The sequence below is a fragment of the Neolamprologus brichardi genome, chromosome 7 (genome assembly GCF_056152115.1).
Source record: "Neolamprologus brichardi isolate AB-2024 chromosome 7, ASM5615211v1, whole genome shotgun sequence".
NCBI classification, from domain to species: domain Eukaryota; kingdom Metazoa; phylum Chordata; class Actinopteri; order Cichliformes; family Cichlidae; genus Neolamprologus; species Neolamprologus brichardi.
The window spans coordinates 53,747,011-53,770,252 of NC_142110.1; the positions used below are offsets into that span (position 1 = coordinate 53,747,011).

Genomic DNA, 23,242 nt, shown 5'->3' on the forward strand with positions numbered 1-23,242 from the left:
CCCTTCAGAAAATAACATCATACACAAGAGACCCTAAGATCTTTTCCTCTGTGTCTGAGTGAGGCGGACAGGGGGAGGCAGAGTCAACACTGATGGCTCGCACATGTGGCTGTGAAACAGGCAGCTCAGAGGCTGTATTTCAAACAGCAAGGAGGAGGTCTTCAGGCAGAGAGACACAAGGGATGACTGAGTGTGTAAATACGCACAAGGTGTTGATGTAGTGTCGAGTGTGTGTGTACAGTCATGCCTGCATCCTTCTAAGCACTGCATAAGGAAGTAATAACGCATGTAACCAGGTCCTTTATCTCATGCTCATCTTGCATCCTGATAGTTTTAATATAAACTTTTTGACATGGATTTTGGTTTTTCTCTTGCAATGCTAGATAGATGGGGTAAGGGTTGCAGGCTTTACAGAGCCATTTCAGTCAAAGACTACCTCCTCCCCCGGGCACTGTATTTATCAGTTCAAGTCAATTCAGTGTCATTTTCACATCTTTCAGCCTTCATACTGAGCTCAAATTTCCACTAAAGCACACCCATCTGTCTCAGCACCAAAGAATAAAATGTTCACAGGAGGTTTGCTTATTACTGTAAGAACAGATCATACTCGTCTCAAAAGAGGTGTTTCTATTTGGCATTAAAGTGGGATTTTTCGATAGTTGTACGGTAGTGAAGTTGCAGTAATTATCTAAAGTAAGTACATTTGCCAAATAGAGGCATGCAAACTTAAACATAAGATTATTAAGATTTTCTGTTTTAATTCCAGGAGTTTATCAAAAGTACTGAATTACATATATATATGTGGTATATATATGAAAATTATTTTTGTTTGTTCATTATAAAATGTATAATATATATATATATATACATATATATACATATATATATATACATATATATATATATATATATGTATATTATAATGAACAAACAAAAATAATTTTCATATAACAGTACATTTCTAATACTTGACTGAGCCTAGAAAGAAGACCCAACCGGTTGCAGCAGATGGCCGCCCCTCCCTGAGCCTGGTTCTGCTGGAGGTTTCTTCCTGTTAAAACAGAGTTTTTCCTTCCCACTGTCGCCAAAGTGCTTGCTCATAGGGGGTCATATGATTGTTGGGTTTTTCTCTGTATGTATTATTGTAGGTTCTACCTTACAATTTAAAGTGCATGAGGGGACTGTTGTTGTGATTTGACGCTATATAAATAAAACTGAATTGAAATTGAACTGAATAGAATCTACTAACATCACCAAATGCTGCATTTCCTCCCTGAAGACGTTCTGTCAAGACTTTGGTCAAATTGAACAGCACTATCTGCCTCATGCGGCATCGATGGACTGAACTCCTTTATATCTTATCCCTCACAAATACCAACGCATGACAATAATTTTAAAAAAGGAGACTAAAAATAACTAAATCTAACTATGCTAACTAAATGCACTGCAAAACCCTACATTCACGCTCACGTGTCAGTTTGAGTAAATACAATAATCAAGAAGTCGCACGGGACACATTTAAAGTAGTCATTTTCATATATTTGTATATGTTCATATATTATACATTTAATACAGGCACAATAAGAAATCATAAAATAGAGACAAAAAGTGGCAGAAATATTGGTAAAAACATATGAGAATCATTTACACAATCTTGCTCTTTTTAAACTCTGTCTGATACAACAAATAAAGAAAAAGAGTGGAAAGTGACCATAAAAGGAGCTTTGGGGGTACAATTTGAGTGTTGTAGGGACAGCAAGAACCAGCTTGCTGACACTGAATGCAGAATCTCCCTACTCTTTTTTTTTTTTAAACCAATGATACAACTAATTCAGAGGGAACACAGTGTGACACGCGATAGTACAATTCCAGGACTTTGTGTAAACTCATTTCAAATGCCTTCAAAATATTTGGCTTATTAAAGAGTCAGGTACAAAATGTATTTCTACAAACACTTAAATGAGTTTTCCTAATCTATTTAGGAAGTTAATCTTAAAGGCATTAAGAGTCAAAACTAAAAAAAAAAAGATGATTACATGAATCACCCTGGCCAGATATGATGACTGAAATAAAATAATCCTTCTATTTCTACAAGTTTTCAAGCGAGACACTTAAATCAAGTATCATCATGAGCCTAAAACACCTGTAAACCAGTCAAAATCTACAATGAAGCCGGTTCCTTAGCACTGAGGACACAGTTGTATCTGAGAGGTCAGTTGGCCACGTGTTGCACAGTGTGTCAAACTCCTCTCATTAAAGGTTTCAACAATTTTCAATCACAGCTTTCAGGCAACTTATCATTCATTCCTCCAAACATATCACATTCCAACACATTAACCAATTTCAGGACCATGCCAAGGATGAAGTCGACAGGGGAGGGGAAAAAACAAGAAGAACAAAGGGCAAAATATTCAGTTAAGAAGTAAAACAGCCTCTACAGCACTATCCCTCCATTAGTAAAAGACAAGAATGAAGCACCGAGTGTCAGTTGTGGCCATTTCCCCACACATCCACGTGTTGTTCACAGCTACAAGACGCTGTACTTTTCCCCCAGCTTACTCTGGGTGAGAAGCAGGACAGGCCAGTGATGTGCGACAGAGGCAACGGCAGTGCTGTGTGACAGTATCACTAGATTACTTGGTATTAAGTAATCATGATAAGGCATTTCAATCATTAATTTGGCCTCAAGGTGCTACTTTTCACCAACATCGTCTGCTGTGTGGCGAGAGTAAGAGATCGGATGAGCTTCAAAGGCTAAAAATTGATAAAAGAGTACAATGATTAAACTCAGTCCAAATGATCATTCGTTTCTGGAAGACACGTTACAAAGCGGAGACGTTTTCCCTTCGATATCCAAATAAAAGAGTAAAAAAAACAAACAAAGACACAAATGGCACGTTGTTGGTGCTTTTCTCAATGGCTGTGCTGTAGCATACAAAAAGGAACAGATAAAAGTTAGATTCAGGCACATTTCAACATTAACACAGAAGTATGTTAAAAATAAATCACTGGCAGCTCTTACAAAAGCTGCCAACTTCAATTTAGAGAAATGTCCCTTGATTCTTTTCTATATCTATCTATATATATAGATAGATAGATAGATAAAACATATGACTTTTGACACAATGTTTTACAGTCAATTAAAAGGCTTAAAAAAACACAAGGCATGACTAAAAGGGGGGTTTACAAAGTAAAATGTTCAATTTTTTTTAAATAAGCACACTGACAGCGATAAGGGTATTGTTCAAAAGGACTCTGTGGCATTCAACCACAGAGAAATGCAGCTTCAAACCCCAAACACTAACAGAATTTTTTTGCCTGTTGTTCCACAGTATAAGAGGAGGCACTGAGGTCAGATCATTATTGGTTTTGCTTCTCTTTTTTTTGCATTTTCCGAAAGCAAAATATTTGATAAAGATTAAGCCTGTGCTGCAAGTCTGCGAGTTCAGATTTTACCTTCATTGCACCAGTTAAAAAAAAAAAAAGTGAAAGTGAAGAAGCTGATTTGTGAGCCGAGTCAAAGGTGGTCGAGCAGAAGAATTATTATTTACAGTTTGGACAGAGAAAGAGAGAAATTGTTTTCTTTTATATTCCTTACAGGTTCTTGGAAATTATATATAAGAGCAAAAAGAGCATCTGAAAGGTTGTTAGTGCACTTTTTTTCTGTTTTTTATGATTTCAAATACAACATAGAGCCATAAACTGTTTCTGACTATACAAAAAAGGATTTGATCGGAAAGCATTATTAGACTTATCTACACATTTCCTGAAATCTCATCTTAGTTTTCTTTTCTTTTTAACAGTGTTCAATACTCAGTGCTGTTTAGTTTTGTAGTGAGAGTCTCGCTTCCTGGGTGTGACAGGAGGTGATCCAGAGGTTCAGGGGGCCTTTGCGAGTGAGTCGGCAGGTTTTGCTCTTGGGTTTCTTGGCGACCGCGATGATGGGTGACCTCAGCAATCTGCCATATAACGCCCTGTAGACAAAAGATGTGAAATTTGAGTCTTTAAATAGTGCCACCTAGTACATGTAGACCATCAAGCTTTTTACACACCTGTGGCAAATCTCTTCTTGCTGAGGGAAAGTCTGTATCCGGCCCCCTGCAGCTCCATGTCCACTCCTGACAGGGTGCTCCCCTCATTCATAAACTGCACTGCCAGAGTGGAGGGGTGCGATGGGCCATTTGACAGTTCAAACTTGGCCCTCAGGGACCCGGCACCTAGGATCAAACACAAAGGAGTAGGCTCACTTACAAGGGACCGATCCAGTTCTAGTGCTTGCTGCAGGATTTTGCACAAACTTTGATGCAAAACATTTATAAACTCAAAAAAAGATTTCTTACCATCGTTTTCAGACTTTTCTGAGATGTCAGTCAGCCTCCACAGACACTTACTCTGCTCTGAATTCCTATAAATGGAATAAGGAAATGACACCCTATAACATCACGCTTTAATGATTGTAGCGTATGTATGTATATTTGTGTGTGTCTTTCTCCTCCTAGATAAGCAGACCAATCTTGATGAAACTTTGCATAAACACTGCCTGGAGCATTGAAAGTGCCATCATCTATATGGTATATACAAATATTTTATACAAATCAAACTATTGTGTATATTTGTACATTGTTTGTTTGTCGACTTTTAGTGTGTGCATGCTACCTTGATTTAGTTTGTGGATGGTTTACGTTTCTTCCACATCGTATTTTCACAGACAATGCAAATTTTTAATCTTCTAATCATCTATATTGATGATTTATCGTTAATTTTACAATAATATTTACATTATTTTGATATATTTTTCATATTACATATTTATATTTTGACAAAATATCCCATCTGACAATCCATGTAAGACTTCTGTGCCATTTCATGACAAAAGTGCCACAATGGTGGCAGTATCATAGCAACAACAGGAGGGGGTGCAAGTCAATCAATACTGCTGGCCCATAACAATTACATGTTGCTCTCCTGCTAACGGTGCCAAGAGGCACTACGTCTCACCATATGGAGTTAGGCAGAGACTGCATGTTGGTGACTCCTCCATCAACAGGCACTAAGATCTGTACGTTGGTGAGTGGACTGGGTGAGTCCATGGACTCTGGGTTGTAGCGGTAGTCTATCCGCAGGTCCGTTGTACTTGCTGTACATTTCCAGTATACGGCCAGGTTTAGCGGGGTGGAATGGATCCCATCAGACATCACCTGGACACATCAATTAAGTATATGTATCAATTTTTTTCACAATATTACATCTCTGTGTGTTATCCATTTGTTGGACTGCTATGATGCTAGTTTTTAAGGAAGTGTTTTTAAAAATGCTCTAAGTATCAGTATGCAATGTTTTATGACCACAGTAACCCACACCAGGGTGACCACCACCGACAGGTTCAGTGGATTAACACTGATCGTGTCGTGATGATGCAATGCTTTGCTGAGAAATGTTGGATTCTGAAGTCTTTTTCTTCTCTTTCAGAAAGAAAAGTCTTAGCCTGAAAAACAATTATCATATCTGGTTTATTTTTTTCATGCAGTTCTTGCTGACTGACCTGGTATTTCAGGATGTCTACATTATAGTAGGAAGCTGAAGGACTCTGTTCTGAGGCTTTTCTGAGGTAGGATGTCAGTGCTTGCATGTTGAACCAGAAATCCTTGGAATCTGAGTCACTTTGAGAAGGATCACTAGAAAAAAGCAAAACAGTCAGAAAGATGAATACACACACATACACACACAAGTAATAATAATCACAGGCTCAATTATTCATTGCGCTTCTTGGCTTTGTGTGTAGAGCTCCAATAGCTTGGAAAAAATGACCCTGTTATATCCAACCAGCTACTAAATCATGAATTCCATTTGATTCAATTAGTCCTGCCATGTGGTCTGAGAATAACCGAGAGGAACCAGAGCGGGAAACATTCAAATAAACAGAAAAAAGATGTGGTTCTTCATTACTTTTCGGGAACAATACACTTTTAAAATAGAAGCAACTAATTTGGTACCTTATTGAAGCTTTAATTAAAAAGCTTTGCCTGAGACTGAAGAAGTAAGATGTGGAATAAGATGTTGAACAAATAAAGTGTTGAATGAAGCACTGTCTGTGACCTTTTTTTTTTGTCCTTTGCCATTTAAGGCATCTGAAGAGACACAGGCTGCTGAGAACCTGGCTGTCTGGTGGAAAATACTTCCCTGACAGCTTAATACTAGGTTCATGTCAGATTACTAATTGAATTTCCTCTCACTGACGCAGACTGCATTTCCGTGATTCTCGCTCATATCACTGAGTCCAAGGTCCTCTTTCCCTCTATCACTGTCAAGTTATCGATTTAACAGCTCAGCTAAGATGGTTAATTATAAAGCAAAACTAAATCGGGTTGTACTTTAGCTTTTTCTCGATACCTCACCTGTATAACAACTGTTGGTTGGGTAGGATCTGCTCCAGCCTGCTGGTGTTCTTCAGCTTGAAGGTGAGGACGGCTGGGGAGGGGTTGGTAGTGAACACCTTGATGATGCCCATTGGAAACGACAGTGTCATGTCTCCAGTGATCTTCACAATGCACCTGTAGAAAACCACCAATGGTTTAGCATGTTAAGCTGAAGTAGACTTTTTAATAGAGACTTTTTCCCAAAGTGCACAACAGACCCATGTAAAACCAGTAGGACCAACATGGCTCCTAACTTTTTAAATCAAATACTGCTATTGTCTTTAATATTTAATTATTTTAAGCTAACAACTTGTTTTGTAATGGAAGTTTTACTTTTAATTAAAGAGTAATTTTCAGCTAGCTAATTTACATTGTTTATCCATTAGGTTAGCAAACTGTTTAATTTGTACACTTAGCTAACAATTTAAATGCTAACCACATTTAATTTTGGGGGGGAATTTTTGTTTAAAAACTCCAAAAAACTAATGTACTCAATTTCATATATTAAAATTTAAGCTAGCTATTAAATGACTTTAATCTACCAAATAAAACGTGGAGCGACCCACTGTGGTGACCCTTTGCAACAGTGGAGCAGCTGAAAAAGTAGCTTTTTATCCATCAAGTTTAATTAACAATATATTCTTTTTACTCATAATTTTGGCTAACTGTTGATGCCTCACACTAGAGTAACAAGCCCCGCAACTTGCGACTATAAAAAAAAAATATATATTGGTGGCTGAACTGAATTTTTTGCTGTCAGAGACTGACTGCAAAAATCTGTCACCAAACAAATGCGGCCGACTGCAATCACTCTCAGAAAAACTGGCAAAGGTTTGCTAATAATTGCTGTCTATCAATTTAATAAATGCTTACAGACTACCGACATGTTACATTGGAGTCAGCATCCAGTAATGACTGCAACTCAATAAAGGGACTAAACTCAATTAGTTGCTAAATAGTTAAATTCTGGCTCTATTCCAACAGAAAAGCAAAGCTGCCAAAAACCCTGTCATTTTACAGTGAAATTGCATGTCAAAATGTCAGTATTCATATCTGTGAAAGCACACTATTGGCTAACAATTAAAAGGTTGGCTAAATTCTTTGTGAACTATTTAAATCGTTCATTCAGATTTTCTCCACTACATCATCACATCCTCCTAAATAATTCTTCTTGGCCACTACTATTTATTGCTCATCCATTACTGTTAGTTACTGTTACTGTTTTTGCTTAGTTCTTCAAATAAATCCACAAAACTGGACCACACATCACTGCAAACAGATTATGATTTATACAACCATCACCAACACGCCATCATGACAATTATCATTTTAACTTTCTGGTACATAACATTACAGACAGCCCAAAACGAGTTACAAGCTGTGTAGAAGTCCTTGAGGAACATTCATCTTTAATACAGAATTCATCTGTTAGTCTTTTTGATTATTCTACGAGTCACCAAAAAGCTAGAAACTCCAAAACGAGCAGCCCCCTGGTTTTGTACACCAGCCAAAAAGTTTCTATTTATTTTAATCTAATAATATAAAATTTAAAGATACACCTTTGAGAACCTGGAATTAGCGAATGTATTCAATTATCTAATAACTTCTTTAATATTAAAAAGAAATCTACAAATGACAAATTTAGTCCAGTTGCAGGTCATTCTTTAGCACTAGTAATTCATGTTTTAAATAACCACAATAACTAAAGCTCTATCAAAGACAGGAATAGCTTGCAAACATTTTTTTGTGTAAAACCATGTCACAGCTTGGTAAAAGAATATTTTTCTCTTTAATGTATATTCCTGTTGGAGATTTGTGTTTCAGAAATTCTATATACTTTGAGGCTCTAATGTAGAGCCAGTGTAGGGGTGAGAGGGGTATACTTTCAGCAGAAGTCTGGCCTAAGTTGTGGTGGTAATGGCCCACAGCAGGTCTCAACCTTGCACTCCATCTCTGCTCCATTGCTTATGAAATGTTCCATTTGCTAATCCCTGCAAAAATAAGCCTTCTGCACAGCAGCAATTTAACAGCAGTTAACCAATAAAAGGCTGTATGTTTTCTCTGCCCCAGACTATAATCTGCTCCACGGAGGTTATCGACTCTGAAAGAATGGTGTCAGACTAACGCAAAACATTCCACACATGCAGAGCCAACGGGAGATAACACTCAGCAAAACGCAAGTCCAAAGGCTCATGGAGTGTGTACCGCACATTTGGCTAGGGACAACCGCGTATACCACTGTGTACTGTATAACTCACAGCACCAACTTGAACATGTTATTGTTCAACTTCAAATAAAAACAATGTCTGTATGACCACAGGTCCAAGTCCGGGTCTTGGAGCAGCAGGAGGTCATGTGAGACTCACTTAGTGGGATCAGCTCCTTTGAAGTAAGCATTAACCGATTCTGTGAAGGCCACAGCAATGGGCAAAGCATCTTGGGATGCCAGGGTCACAGGGCTGGGACCGCGAGACGTCCCTGAGAACGAGAAAGGCACAGAGTTAGAGGTCTGTTGACTCAGCTGCAGATCAGACTTACACAAGAGTCCCAAAGCTCACATCAGAATTAGGAATTTTTGATCATGCAAAGCTGCACTATAAAATTATTGCATTTCATGAGGTCAGCCATCATACACTGCAAATCAGTATATTCAGTTATTTTTCAATAAGAGGATGGGAGATTGTTTAGATGCTTGTGCTGCTTAAGTTAAAATACTATAAGTAATAAGTACTATTAGGCAGTCAGGACAATCTTAGACAGCAGTCAAGTTATTCCTCACTATATCACTTTAACAAACAAATATTTATCAGGTTAGGAGCTGATCCTGACAAATGTGAGAATCAGGTTTAAAATGTCAAAAACAAAACTCACAAACAAGACAGAGAACTGCAACCACGGCAAAGCAAGAGATTGGACTGTCCATCCGTCCGGCCCATTCAGCAGACTGGTGTTAGTTTTAGCTAAGAGCCCGCTAATATGAACTTCAACCATACCTGCTGGAGTTTCGCACCGCTTCTCAAATGTAGGCAGCTTCGCTATGAACATATCATCCTCTTTATGCCGAATTAAAGGCATAAAAGAGGGAAACGGGGAGATACACAAAACCCAAAGAGAAGAAATGTGAGGAAGTGATGCAAAGCACAGTTCCTATATATGTGATGATGGCAGGTGAGCCCTGAGCTGATCAGTCTGATATAACTGCATATAAAAAGTCAGTGCAATGCATGTAGAGTAAACCCACAGTGGTAGGAGGCAGGAAAAGAAAGGAAGACTCACTTTGGTTTAGTGGAAAGAAAGGAGAGAGGGAGAGCAACTCTGGCTCTGGGGAGGAGAGGGGGAGAGCAAAGGTGTGCTCAGCTCCTGTAAGGAGAGGAGTGAATGAAGGAAAGCGAGGGCGGGGGTGGGGGGATGACAGTGTACACTGTACTGCAAAAACAAAAGGATGTGACAGACTGGTGAGGAGCTGAAGAAAAGGAGGATACAAGAAAAATTATTACAAGAAAGAGCGTTTAAATACGTGTATACTGAGGGAGCGTTCCTACCAACAGTGGGGGTGTTGCCAGCACTGAGTGAGGCGTTGGAGGACAAAGAGGAAGAGCTCTCTGCCCGGGCGAGGGGTGCAGTCGGAGTAGGGCTAGATGCTTTAGGTGGACTGAATGGCCTTACCTGCGTTAAAGGGATTCAGATAGATGCCTTTTAGAATATATGGATATAATTTGAACAGCAATAAATGTATGCAGCACATATGTTTCCATTACAATTTCATTGATTCCTGTGAGTTTTCCAGCCGGGAGTTTGGGCCTGGAGGAGGGTCGTGGAGGAGGCACCAAGGCTCCAGGTGCCAGAGGGGTTGTAGGTCGGTTTGGTACTGGCACTAAACACAGAAACACATATTTGTTCTGGTCAGTGCTACTTAAACTGCATGAAAACTGGGTATGAAAAAACATCTTTATACTGCGTGAAATTCATACAGTTAGATACAGCAAACTCATGCAGCATGACCTCTTTTTTTTTTTTAAACACACAAGTGCAAAAAAAATTAAATAAAATACCAAAAACAACAGAAAACAAGTAAAAGACATTCCAAAATAAATGGCACAAAAATAAACCCAAAGACAAACAAGCAAACGGAGTCATGAGTTACACAAAATAACACAAAAAAACAGAAAACATTTGCAAATAACATGTAACCTCCACGCTTAATCATAAAATAAATGCACCAAAAATAAGAACTTGCATTTAAATAAAAAGAAAAGATCAAAATAATCCAGCAAACCTCAGGCAAAAGGCAGCAGTTTCTAGCAGCAGTTACCATTGAATATTTTGCTTGTTGGAGCTGCAGCCCTATCTGTAATCCCAGAGAAGACATCAGTGAAAGAGAGGCTGCTGTCATCTCGGCTGCTCGCTGCTTTGTAGAAGGCATCAGCAGACTCATCGGACAGGAAGTGACCTGACCTACTGGAACCTGACTGTGGTTTTTGAAGCTCCTTCACAGATGACCCAGAGCCCAGACAGCGAGGTGGAGCAAAATTATCACTGAAGGCAATCCACTGGCTCTGAGCCCAGGAAACAGAGGAGAAGGTGTCTGCGCTCTTTGGAGGGCTGGGTGTGTCTGAGTTTTTGATGGGGTCGACTGGCTCAGTTGGCCGGGTGATGGGGGCGCTCTGGGCCCTCGCCGGTACGGGCTTAAGTGCTTGAAAAGGGTTTTCTGGTGAATCCCAGGGAGAGGACGTAGATGACGAGAAAGAGTAAACATCTTTGGACTGCTGGCTCTCTGCCAAGGGAGGGTAGCGCTCCCGTTGTGGCACTGTCTCAGCTGAAGGGGGCAACGTGATTGACAGTGGGAGGGTAAACATGACAAATGCAAAGTGGTTGGGTTTAGACGGACAGATACAGATATACTCTAATGCACAGTTAACAGTAATAAACTGCCTCAAATTGAAATATTTTAACAAAAATCAAATATAAAATGTTACAATTAACAGGTATTTGTATTATTTTTCTTATAGTTAGAAACAATGTGAGAATAGGACACACACACACACACACACACGATTTAGTATGTGTTCAAAGTAGCATCACGTCAATCAGCTGAGAATGGGGACATTATCTATGCATTGCAATCTGAACAATAACTTGAAATTGAGCAAATTTTAAAAGTTTTTTTAACTGTTTTTTCTGTCGACTGACTAATCAGACACACTGAGCATATCATTAGTTCACGTTGGACATTAAGTCAGGCTTAGCTGATCACAATCTCAGCCCACATCAGCTGTGGCTCAGCTGATACCAATCAGCATCCAACTGGCAAATCTCATTTACGACACTCTGTATAAGCTGCTTTACCATGATGCACACTCCGAGCTGCTTTGCAACCCACCCTGACCCCAGCTCCTCCTTTCATGCTGTGTCTGACTTCATCAGTGTCAAGATCTGATGTCATTGTCTCCTTTTCTGTGCTGTACTGTAGCCTTGCTGCTCTCTTCACCTCCAACTTCAGATGTAAGTGCCTGGATGTGTGGGGAGGTCTCAGGACAGAGTCAAACCACCAAATAAATTACTGCTGGTGGAAATAAGTAGGTTGTTTTGACTATAAAGGCCCTGACTGAACATTTGGCTGTTTTGTGATGCAATCTTGTTCCTGAAATAAGTATTTCTAAAACTTTGCATCATGTTAATGAGACCACTTTGGCGCTGTCATTGTATCTGTATATGATTGTTTAACCATACAGCAAAGAATACGGAGAGACTTATTTTGTGTAACGGCTCAGACACCCAGGAGTAAGAAGAAAAACAACAACTTTCTTGCAACAAGCAAAAATCGGGGGTTGCACAGCAATTTCATTGAGGTTTTTGTTGCTGTTGCCTGTCTCATTGGAATGGGGGACTCAGCTTAACTGGCTGACAGTTAGTTGTATTCTGGTTACATTCTTATATAAAAGTAAGGTTGCCAAGCTCCTGTGTCATCTTGCCATAAATTTTGGTCATGCCACAGCCTCCTATCACTGTTTTCCATAGTGTGACTGTAGCACAACGACGCTTTGATGCCTGCTGTGTGTTCCTTGGCGACTTGCACCATACAACAGTTAAGTTAACATTAAATAATGTTACATCGGCTGTCACAAGCTACCATTTCAGCTGGTTGCACAACTCTCGATTTTTCTAACCTGGTGTGATGTGCTGCTGCCGACAAAGCGGTGGGTATACCAAGACTTTAATGATCCAAAATGAAAAACTAATTTTAAAGTGTAATCAATTTAAATTTTTGCTGTCTCTAGATTCAATGATCTTTTGACACATAACGTATTAACTTGTGAAAGTTAATGCATATCTTTTCTTCTCCACAAAAGAAGTGATTCATCTGCTTTCACAAGTTAATACATGACTTTTTGTTGACATGTAAAGCATCTACAATTGTTATTAAGAATTACAGTGGCTTGCAAAAGTATTTGGCCCCCTTGAACTTTTCCACATTTTGTCACATTGCAGCCACAAACATGAATCAATTTTATTGGATTTCCACGTGAAAGACCAATACAAAGTGGTGTACACGTGAGAAGTGGAACAAAAATCATAGATGATTCCAAACATTTTTACAAATAAATAACTGCAAAGTGGGGTGTGTGTAATTATTCAGCCCCCTGAGTCAATACTTGGAAGCACCTTTTGCTGCAGTTACAGCTGCCAGTCTTTTAGGGTATGTCTCTACCAGCTTTGCACATCTAGAGACTGAAATCCTTGCCCATTCTTCTTTGCAAAACAGCTCCAGCTCAGTCAGATTAGATGGACAGCATCTGTGAACAGCAATTTTCAGATCTTGCCACAGATTCTCGATTGGATTTAGATCTGGACTTTGACTGGGCCATTCTAACACATGGATATGTTTTGTTTTAAACCATTTCATTGTTGCCCCGGCTTTATGTTTAGGGTCGTTGTCCTGCTGGAAGGTGAACCTCTGCCCCAGTCTCAAGTCTTTTCTTCCAAGATTGCCCTGTATTTGGCTCCATCCATCTTTCCCATCAACTCTGACCAGTTTCCCTGTCCCTGCTGAAGAGAAGCACCCCCAGAGCATGATGCTGCCACCACCATGTTTGACAGTGGGGGTGGTGTGTTCAGAGTGATGTGCAGTGTTAGTTTTCCGCCACACTTAGCATTTTGCATTTTGGCCAAAAAGTTCCATTTTGGTCTCATCTGACCAGAGCACCTTCTTCAACATGTTTGCTGTGCCCACCTCTCAATTTTAAATACACGTAGACATTGAGGGCTAGCAGGGGGGACTATGCACTTACCTGCTGCTCTCTGGCAGGTGGCTCCATGCCCTCCTGGGTTTTAAATGCACCTTAGAACATACATACATCAACACTACAATGAGCGGGTGGAGGGAGGTTAGGAGTCTTCTCTCACCCTCGTTCTCTGCGGCCTGCTGGAGTGGGGGGGGCTAGGAGGAGGAGTTGGCCGTCCGACTGGGGTCCGGAATGTGGGGCCTCCCTGCTGCTGCGGAGTCGGGGCGGTCTGCTTCTCCCCACCGCAGGGAAAAGGGTAACACAACCTGGGTCTGGGTGCAGTTCCCCCCTCCAGGGGCAAGGGTACCTAGACCCGGTTCGTAGAGTACGCTTGGGGAGCGTGATTGTGTGTACAGCGTCTCTTTATGTCTGTCTCCACATTGGTTGAGTGTGGAGTAAGTGCATATGAGAGCATGAGGGTGGGAATGGATGTTTGTATCTGTGTGTGCCTGTATGTCTGTGTCCATATGTCAGGTTGGGTATCAGACGCCACCTCTCTGAGGACATCTCAGGCCCTCCAAGGTTTGGAGGCCTATCTCCCCCCACCACTTCCCCTGCCGGGGGCGGACTCCCTCAGATATCGGTGCGTTGGTGGTTCTTTGTGTCCGGGGGTGGGCGTCCGGGTACACACCGGCTCACTCCTTGGCGGCTGCTTATCGGGGCCTGGAGCCTGGGGCTCGCTTGGGCCACTTCGGAGGTGGGGTGCCCCCGGCCTCTCGGCCTGGGGCTCGGTCACTCTGGCACAGCTGGCTGCCGGCGGAACTCACGGGCACGTCACTGCAACCCCCCCTGGCTTCTGCTCCGTGGCTGCTGAGTGACCCCTCATCTGGGACTCTCCTCAGCTCTTTGTGGGACAGTGGCACGGCTGCCCCTCTGTTGGTCTTCCTTGGTCTCTTGTGTTCTGGGGGCCTCTGGATGTCTGGAGTTTTGATCTCCTCCATACCTGCTTCATGCCCTGGAGGACGGGGCAGTGGCCTTCCACACCCTCTAGCAGATCATTACATGAAGGAACCTTTTAAGAAAACAAGCGCATCCATGCTCACAGGTGTACACACGGGTGCTCACACGCACAAACTACACCCTTTTTGGCTCCTACCTCAAAGCACACTGTGCTGTCGATCTTACGTGCTGCACAATAATGTTTAATATTTAGTATTTACTGTCATATTCCCATATATCATTGTGATGTTGTTTATTGTATTACTCTCGTTTTCTTCTGCTTGTTTTCTTTTTTCTTTCTCAACAGGTGATCCAGGTGATCGATATATGCATTTTTTTTTCTGCTTATTCTGTTGGTTTTTGTTTTTTGCCCTTCTCCCCCGTCCCTCTTCTCAACTGTTTTTCTTTCCCTCTTTCTTTCTCCCTTTTCTTTCCCCCAGTCAAGTCTGTCCCGTATTCAGCAAGTGAAAATAAAATAAAGAATAAAAGGTGAATCAAATGGACCATTACGGCTAAGCTGGGATGGTCAATTTGGTAAAGAAAATCCGTTGGGCATCTTTCTTCGCCTTTAGACAATAATTCTGATGGCAAAAGAGCCAAACGGGACAGGTTAAAAAAAAAAACAAAACAAAAAAAAAACAAAAAACAAAAAACATGTTTGCTGTGTCCCCCACATGGCTTGTGGCAAACTGCAAACGGGACTTCTTATGGTTTTCTGTTAACAATGGCTTTCTTCTTGCCACTCTTCCATAAAGGCAAACTTTGTGCAGTGCATGACTAATAGTTGTCCCATGGACAGATTCCCCCACCTGAGCTGTAGATCTCTGCAGCTCGTCCACAGTCACCATGGGCCTCTTGGCTGCATTTGTAATCAGCGCTCTCCTTGTTCGGCCTGTGAGTTTAGGTGGACGGCCTTGTCTTGGTAGGTTTACAGTTGTGCCATACTCCTTCCATTTCTGAATGATCGCTTGAACAGTGCTCTGTGGGATGTTCAAGGCTTGGGAAATCTTTTTGTAGCCTAAGCCTGCTTTAAATTTCTCAATAACTTTATCCCTGACCTGTCTGGTGTGTTCTTTGGACTTCATGGTGTTTTTGCTCTTAGACAACCTCTGAGGCCGTCACAGAGCAGCTGTATTTGTACTGACATTAGATTACACACAGGTGCACTCTATTTAGTCATTGGCACTCATCAGGCAATGTCTATGGGCAACTAACTGCACTCAGACCAAAGGGGGCTGAATAATTACGCACACCTCACTTTGCAGTTATTTATTTGTAAAAATGTTTGGAATCATCTATGATTTTCGTTCCACTTCTCACGTGTACACCACTTTGTATTGGTCTTTCACGTGGAATTCCAATAAAATTGATTCATGTTTGTGGCTGTAATGTGACAAAATGTGGGAAAGTTCAAGGGGGCCAAATACTTTTGCAAGCCACTGTACATCTATTTACAGTTGCTTAAAATCTGAGTAAATTTCAATTACTAGAAGACAATCTACTGGCTATTGTTACATTCACTTCAGTGTAGCACTAACAGGACTGTGAATATTCACTATAGCTATCAAAGAGCTTCAGTTACACAGAAACTCTGTGTATCCAGTCTGTAGCCTAGCCTGTTGTCGCATTCTTACAGAAATACCACACATATTTGAAACTAAAACATATCCTTTTATTAGCAATAAATGTGCCAGGTGGTGACCCTGATTTTAGATAAGCTTATGGAAACACATCCTGATTATTATAGGCAGCGTGAGTCACATGTGAAGCAGAATGCACTCCAAGGTTTAGTTAAGATGAAATGAAAACAAAACTTATATAAAGATATATGCCATGCAAAAAGAAAAAAGAAAAAGAAAAGCGGTTGATGTCTGGTGCTGTTTGAAAAGAAAATTAATTTCAGCTTCTCTCTGATGAACAGGGCAAACCAACTTTACCTGATGTCTCTGGCAGAAAGACATCTGAGTCTGAGTCATTCACCAGAAAAGGTGGAGATGGAGGGTTTGAAAAGAAGATAGAGGCAAGGTCTGACAAGAACAGGTGGAAATAATCAAGCCAACAATAAAGCAAGTCATTTAAAAGAAAATGTAAAGAATAACATTATAATAAAACAATAAAAGGAGAAAGTAAATGGACAAAAAATAAAAACACACAATAAAATCCATGACCACAAAATAAACAGACACGTGCCATATATATTGGCATTAAAAAAAATAAAATAAAACCCTTTAAACACTTCTCAGATTACACTTGTTTGATGTGTGATGTGTGCATATTGGGTTGGTAATACCACTGCAGTGTACACACAGAGATTTAACATGCTGAAAGCTGGGACTTAATTCCCGTCAGCGTATCCTAATCAGGGCACTTTTTGATGCTATTTTGACTTTAAAGCCAAGACCTTTGACAGTAACAAGATTCTGTTTGACAACATACGTGCCAGCGAGCTTTATAGCTGACCCTTTGACCCCAACTAGGTGCCAATTAACTGTGGATTATGCTTAACCTAGGCAATGGGTCAATGACAGTGTCACTCTCTTTAAACATTGGTGTTGCACATGTAAATCCATGAGAAATAAGTTAAATGTTGGTGAATGTGGTGATGTTAAATGCACTCAAATTTCTTGTGGAAGGGTGGAGTGACTGTTTGATTTGTAGAAAATGGTGAAAAATTACACCGGGAAAATGCAAAGTGGGGAAAAAAGCCTACAAACTCTAATAATTTGGTAATTTTAGGCTTCTGTTTCTGGACTAAACTAAAGGAGAGGCTTCAAATTCAGTAGCTCGGAAGAAAAAACAGAGTGACAAGTTAATGAGTAAAAACCTGAACTGTTGTAGCATAGCTGCTTGTTGAAGTTAGACTACTCAGATTTTCATGTAACCGTATTTGAAAAGCATTCTCAGTCTGCAGCAGGCCCTGGGTTAATTGCATGCAGTTTTACTAAGAGGATTGGCATTTCTCTAATTGAAATAACAGTCAACTGCAACTTTTTTACGTTCGTTATAAAATTATAATATGTTTTATTTTTTATTATGGAAATAAGGCAGTGATAGTCATATGAAGCCAGACCCCACCCCACACGGTGCCCGCTGGACAGTCAACCACTGGAACAACTGTTCCATCACTACTCATTTGCCGCTCACTATTACCCAGTTTCTGTAATTTAATATTTGCAGGAAGTGATAAACTTGAATAATATGCTTCTGCTGTAACAAATCATTTCAAACACAAGCTGTCTGTGGGTTACCTGCCGATGATGACACAGCGGAGGAAGATCCGATGGCCTGAGCTGGACTTAAAGGATCCAGAGACAGAAGGTCGTTGTTAGTCAGCCTGCCGTAGTTACGAGAGAAAGAGAAAGTCAAATAAACGGACGTCACCTTTCTAATATAAAGCAGCACATTTGGAATCAGTATAAAACAAGAAGCACTCAGAGAGCGTGAAACCTCCACCAATGCAGCTCACTCTCTGGGCAGTGTTTACTTTTAAGGGAATAGTATTTTATTTTGGATATGTTCATTTAGTTTTCTTTGTTCTTTTGTAGTGCGGTAAAAATCAGATAAGAGCAGCATGACAGATTTTAAATAGGTCTATATCAGCGGTCCCCAACCTTTTTTGTGCCACGGACCGGTTTATGCCCGACAATATTTTCACAGACCGGCCTTTAAGGTTTCACGGATAAATATAACAAAATAAAACTAGTACCGGTACCGAAAAAAAGAAGATTTATTCATAACACACGAGAAAAGACCCAGGAAAACAGAGTTAACGATAAAAACGATAACAAAATAACACTGAAAACCGATAAAAACCCTGAAAACCATACATATCGCACCTGAGCCTCAACTCTCGCGGCCCAGTACCAAACGACTCACGGACCGGTACCGGTCCGAGGCCGGGGGTTGGGGACCACTGGTCTATATAGCATTATTTATCACTTTGATCTTCAGATCACAATCTACTGACCTTGAAGGAGAGGTTAGAGGTCAACTGTAACATGATATTTTAAATCTTTGCATGGTACTTTCTATATGCTGCCAATACACACTGCACTTGTAAGAAGCATAGTTTCTTTTTGTCAAGTTGACCTTTTGGTGTATGTAAGCCAACTTTCAGTAGATGGTTAACATCACTCCACTCTACACTGTTAAAAAGTTTTACAATAGTTCCTTTAACACTTTTCGACCTATTGTGTTTACAGACAGAATGACACAGACATAAATGCTACCAAAAACATAACTTCCTTGGCAGAGGTAATAATAATAATAATAATAATATTAACTGAAATGTTCACAGATGGCGCAAACATAAATTATTGGCACTGAGCAGGCAGAGGTTTGATGTTTTACTCCCGTACTCACTCGAATGATGTTGGCACTCTGGGTTTTCCTAGCTCATCACCTGAAGCAAGAGAAAAACAAACAGAAAAGTCAGGCCCGCAGTTCTTAACAGAGTGGTGACAGCAAATACACAATCACAGCAAGTTACTCAAAATCAAATTTAAAAAAAGATATTTGATAATTAAACCTTAAACCAGATTTTTTCCCCATTAAAAAAAATTAAACCACCACCTACAGTACCACTGAAAATATATATATTTGCAGTAAGGTTAGAGACAAGTGTTTAATTTTCTTATTTCTGCTTTGTAAAATGTTTTTTTGAACTTTCATCCAAATACTGCAAAAGAGTTAACACAGGAGGTTATGCTGTATGTTCAATATGGTGGTACCACTTTAAAACAAGGGACGAAGCAACTAATCAGGAAATGCCCTGTTCTTTTGTTCCCCTGCTTTAAAGCGCTGCCTTACATTGAAAAGATCCATATAAGCGACCTGAAGCAGCACTTCAAGCACTAGAAGTAAAAAGGTACTACTGAGAGGACCCAGATTTAAAACCACACGTGTATGTAAGTCCTTCAAATTTAGAAACTGAAAGTTTTCAGTGAGTCAGTGATGTTAGCTGGGGGGTCAGCTGGCTTCAGAAGCTGTATGAAAGGCTCCCAGGAAGGGACAGCGATGAGGGCTGTGGAAGACATTTTAAAAGTGGAGGGGAAGGAAGGGTTGCAGGCCAACTACTGTAGTGAAAAAATACTCACCGAAACCCTTAGTCTTAGACCTTACTGTAGACACTCCTGTGATCCCTGAGCGCATGTAAAGTATACATCTATCAATGCTACTCATTTTTGCAAATTGATGTAAATGCTATCAGTGTGTGGGTTGCAGAAAGCGAATGGGATTATCATTAAGTCTCATACAAACACTGACCAGAAAAACAAAGTAATAAAAAGAAAAACAAGATAAAAAGAAGATAAAAAAAACCTTTCTGGGTGAATAATCAGTGCTTTTACGCTTCTTTTATCAAAGACCTCGTGGAGTACAACAAACACGTTTTCATAAGCTCTTGGGGACATACACAAATTCAGCAAAACTCCCACAACTGTGCCAGCTTGCAGAAGGGAAAAGATAATTTCTGACATGTCCAAACATAAACAGTCAATTAAGCAATTAATCTTATTTGTACCATTGGAGGGAAATATCCCCCGAGCTCAGATTTATAGAAGGGAACAGTTATTTACTTTTTCTCGGGACGTGTTGGTTTTGGCTAGATTTCTGGATTTTCCCTCTTAAAGACAACCCCTTTAAAAACAACCCGGGCCAGGAAAAACGTGGTCGAGGAGTTGTGCAGTCGAGCCCCCCTCCACTTCATCCTTCACAGTCATGTAGCAACACAGATAAAGAAAAGGTCAGGAAGAAAAAAAATACTCACTGGACTGGTTCCTCCGCATCTGTCCCTGAAAGCAAAAACAGACAATGATTAATCAAAGATGCATATATCCCAAAGCCAATTACTAACCGATACATGTCAGAACTTTGTTTACTTGTTAACAAAAGGACAAAAAGGACAAGAAAGAGGTGTTCACGCTCTTCAAACTGGACTTCACGAAGGGAGAATGGATCTACAAAGTGCAATGCGGTGCTGAATGGATCCCTAACTTTCTCTGGGGATTAAAAAAAAAAAGCAAATACCTATTAAAATACGTGTTAACACTGGTTAAAATTGTATTATTAATTATTCCCACTGGCAAAGGGAATTTTTTCCACTTAGAGTTCAAGACAGTAAATCACAGGACTACTCTCGACTCACACATACCAGACATTAAACCTAGGGTGAAAAATTCAGCAGCGCAAAACCGTGTACGTAATCCCATATAACGATCAGTCAGAGACAGCACAGAGCGTGCCTCAAACTCTTCACCAGCTTCCTTTACAGATTCTTTTTTTCTCTCCTTTTCCTGCGACATAAATCTTCCCAGGTCCAACTGCGTTAACACAACCTATGTGAGATGCACTCTTCAGGTCCAACACTTTCGCCGAAGAATTTATTTCTTACAAGAATAAAGGTCAGGTTGGAGACGGGGGAGACAAAAAAAAGAAACAAAATGGGTTTAAGGAACATAGCAAAAGCATTTAACCACCGTTGAGCTGCGAGGCCAGGGTTTAGTCCCACAGGCGCTAAGCGGCAAATGGGTTCAATTATGGCTATTGCTGGCCACACACACACACACACACACACACACACGACTTCCATTGCTATTTCAATAAAGGGAACACCGTGGAGGGGAAACGAAACAGGAGGAGAAATGAAAAAAAAAAAAAAGACAGAAAAATGAGCACTGATGGGGGAAAAAAATCTATCAATAATTCACACCAGATGATGCAATGTTTGTCATCATCTTGGATGGAGTATATGTTTTCAGCTTTGTGTAAATATAAAATAGGCAGAGGGAGCAGAAAATAAACAAAATGAGGGCATATACAATGTAAAGACTACGCTGGTATTTCAATTCAAATCAGTAGTGACAGAGATGAGAACTTAATGGTGGGTTCAACTACAAATCGGTGACAGACAAGGTTTAAGGTTAAAACTCCCAATCAAAATTATTTATTTTTTTGCACTTAATAGAAAAAACATCTCTGTAAGCTTGAAAGTTATCTTTATAATTAATGTCGGTGGGGGAAAAAAAAAGGAAACATTTGTCAAAACTACGTAACGAACCCCATAAAGTATTCATAAATAACCACAACAGAGTCCTGTCTAGAATAAATGGGCTTCAATAAAACCCAAAGAGTAAAACCAAAGAAAGAAACGAGAGGGGGGAAAAACAGAGTGAGATACGACGCAAATGGCGAGGAGGAAAAGCAATGAGAGCCGAGGCTGAGAGAGACGGCCAAAGTTGGGAAAGAGGATGCCGTGACAATCGGTTAATGGTGCAGCCAGGGAGCGAGGCGGGTGAAACCCACTAGACCCCCTTAGCAACACTGAGCGCGCCCCTCTCGGCCGCTCCACAACACCATTAACAACAACAGCTCAGTGCACACAGGCTGTGCGTTTGCACACAGGCCATAGTGGTTTTAAAGTTTAACGACAGTGGCTATTTTCATGGAGCGCCAGAGAGTGATTCAGAGACTGAGAGATGATGAGGGACAAGGAGTTGAATGGAGAGCTCCATGACTGAGGTCACAGATCGTGTGTGTGTGCAGACTGCAGAGCATTGCTGTAAAACATTCCCTAAAGAGCTGAGAGTGTGTGTGTGCGCGTGCGAGAGTAAAAAACAGCAACATCACACACTTAACTCAAAAATTGTTTCTGAGTTCTTAATATTTGGGAAAAGAAGATGAAAGAATAAGTGATCCTAATGTTGCTTGATATTAATCTAAATTCTAAGAAAAAAAGAAAAAATTGCACAAACATGAACCTCAATGAATAAGAAAACAATATAGCATGTAAAATAAACATAAAGATTTTCAATGTAAAAAATAATAGCTTCAAGAAAGAGTAACCAATCGGAAACACCTTTGATAAATGGCAGTTTAATCTGCCCTACGAGAGGACGTTTTTACATTCTCGTGATGCCCTCTAGTGTTACACAAGCAGAGTAGCCTCCTTCTGCAGCAGGGCAAGGTAGCAACAAGTTTATCTTTGAGGATTTTACTATTTGGTGTTCTGTAACTGGAAGGTCGCCGGTTCGATCCCCAGGCTCTCTGTCCTGGTCGTTGTGTCGTTGGGCAAGACACTTTACCCTACTGCCTACTGGTGTTGGCCAGAGGGGCCGATGGCGCGATATGGCAGCCTCGCTTCTGTCAGTCTGCCCCAGGGCAGCTGTGGCTACAACCGTAGCTTGCCTCCACCAGTGTGTGAATGCGAGAGTGAATGAATAATGGCATTGTAAAGCGCTTTGGGTGTCTTGAAAAGCGCTATATAAATCCATTCCATTATTATTATTATTATTATCGTCAGAGTGTCACGAGCCGTACCGAGGTTGAAGGCGACAGGATGATGTTTCCAATGGAGGCCTTGAGCTCATCAATGTTGGCTTGGTTCTGATGAACGCCATTGTTTGGCTGAACGGGCTTGATCTGCACGTGGAACTTCCTGGGTTCGTCTTCGTCCTCCGAGTCGCTGGACGAGTAGAAGGAATTCTCTTTGGCATGTGAGCAGAGAAGTTAAGGAGGATAATGGCAACGACCTCAGATCAGAAACATGGGCATAAATCTGAGTTTCATTTAGTCTTGTTTAAAAAAAAACCCAACAACTCCAACGTG

The 23,242-nt window shown here is 40.6% G+C and overlaps 1 protein-coding gene across 8 annotated transcripts in view; it reads right to left on the reverse strand.

Annotated features, from left to right (window-relative positions):
- Positions 1 to 1,517: 1,517 nt before the first annotated feature.
- The window catches only part of fcho2 (FCH and mu domain containing endocytic adaptor 2), a 50,725-nt gene continuing 29,000 nt past the window's right edge, over positions 1,518 to 23,242 (reverse strand). The window contains exons 14-31 of one of the 8 annotated variants that reach the window (XM_087843863.1): positions 22,955 to 23,128; positions 20,406 to 20,430; positions 19,735 to 19,779; positions 19,001 to 19,040; positions 17,887 to 17,972; positions 16,576 to 16,665; positions 10,729 to 11,232; positions 10,175 to 10,290; positions 9,959 to 10,082; positions 9,693 to 9,842; positions 9,410 to 9,469; positions 8,783 to 8,894; positions 6,396 to 6,551; positions 5,543 to 5,675; positions 4,999 to 5,198; positions 4,341 to 4,405; positions 4,053 to 4,217; positions 1,518 to 3,974 (exon numbers count right to left, since the gene is read on the reverse strand). In XM_087843863.1, the coding sequence (XP_087699989.1) occupies positions 3,952 to 3,974; positions 4,053 to 4,217; positions 4,341 to 4,405; positions 4,999 to 5,198; positions 5,543 to 5,675; positions 6,396 to 6,551; positions 8,783 to 8,894; positions 9,410 to 9,469; positions 9,693 to 9,842; positions 9,959 to 10,082; positions 10,175 to 10,290; positions 10,729 to 11,232; positions 16,576 to 16,665; positions 17,887 to 17,972; positions 19,001 to 19,040; positions 19,735 to 19,779; positions 20,406 to 20,430; positions 22,955 to 23,128 (2,268 nt within the window). In that variant the 3' untranslated portion in view covers positions 1,518 to 3,951. The remainder of the gene's footprint in view (positions 3,975 to 4,052; positions 4,218 to 4,340; positions 4,406 to 4,998; positions 5,199 to 5,542; positions 5,676 to 6,395; positions 6,552 to 8,782; positions 8,895 to 9,409; positions 9,470 to 9,692; positions 9,843 to 9,958; positions 10,083 to 10,174; positions 10,291 to 10,728; positions 11,233 to 16,575; positions 16,666 to 17,886; positions 17,973 to 19,000; positions 19,041 to 19,734; positions 19,780 to 20,405; positions 20,431 to 22,954; positions 23,129 to 23,242) is intronic. The other 7 variants (XM_087843856.1, XM_087843857.1, XM_087843858.1 and 4 more) reach the window with 7 other exon arrangements.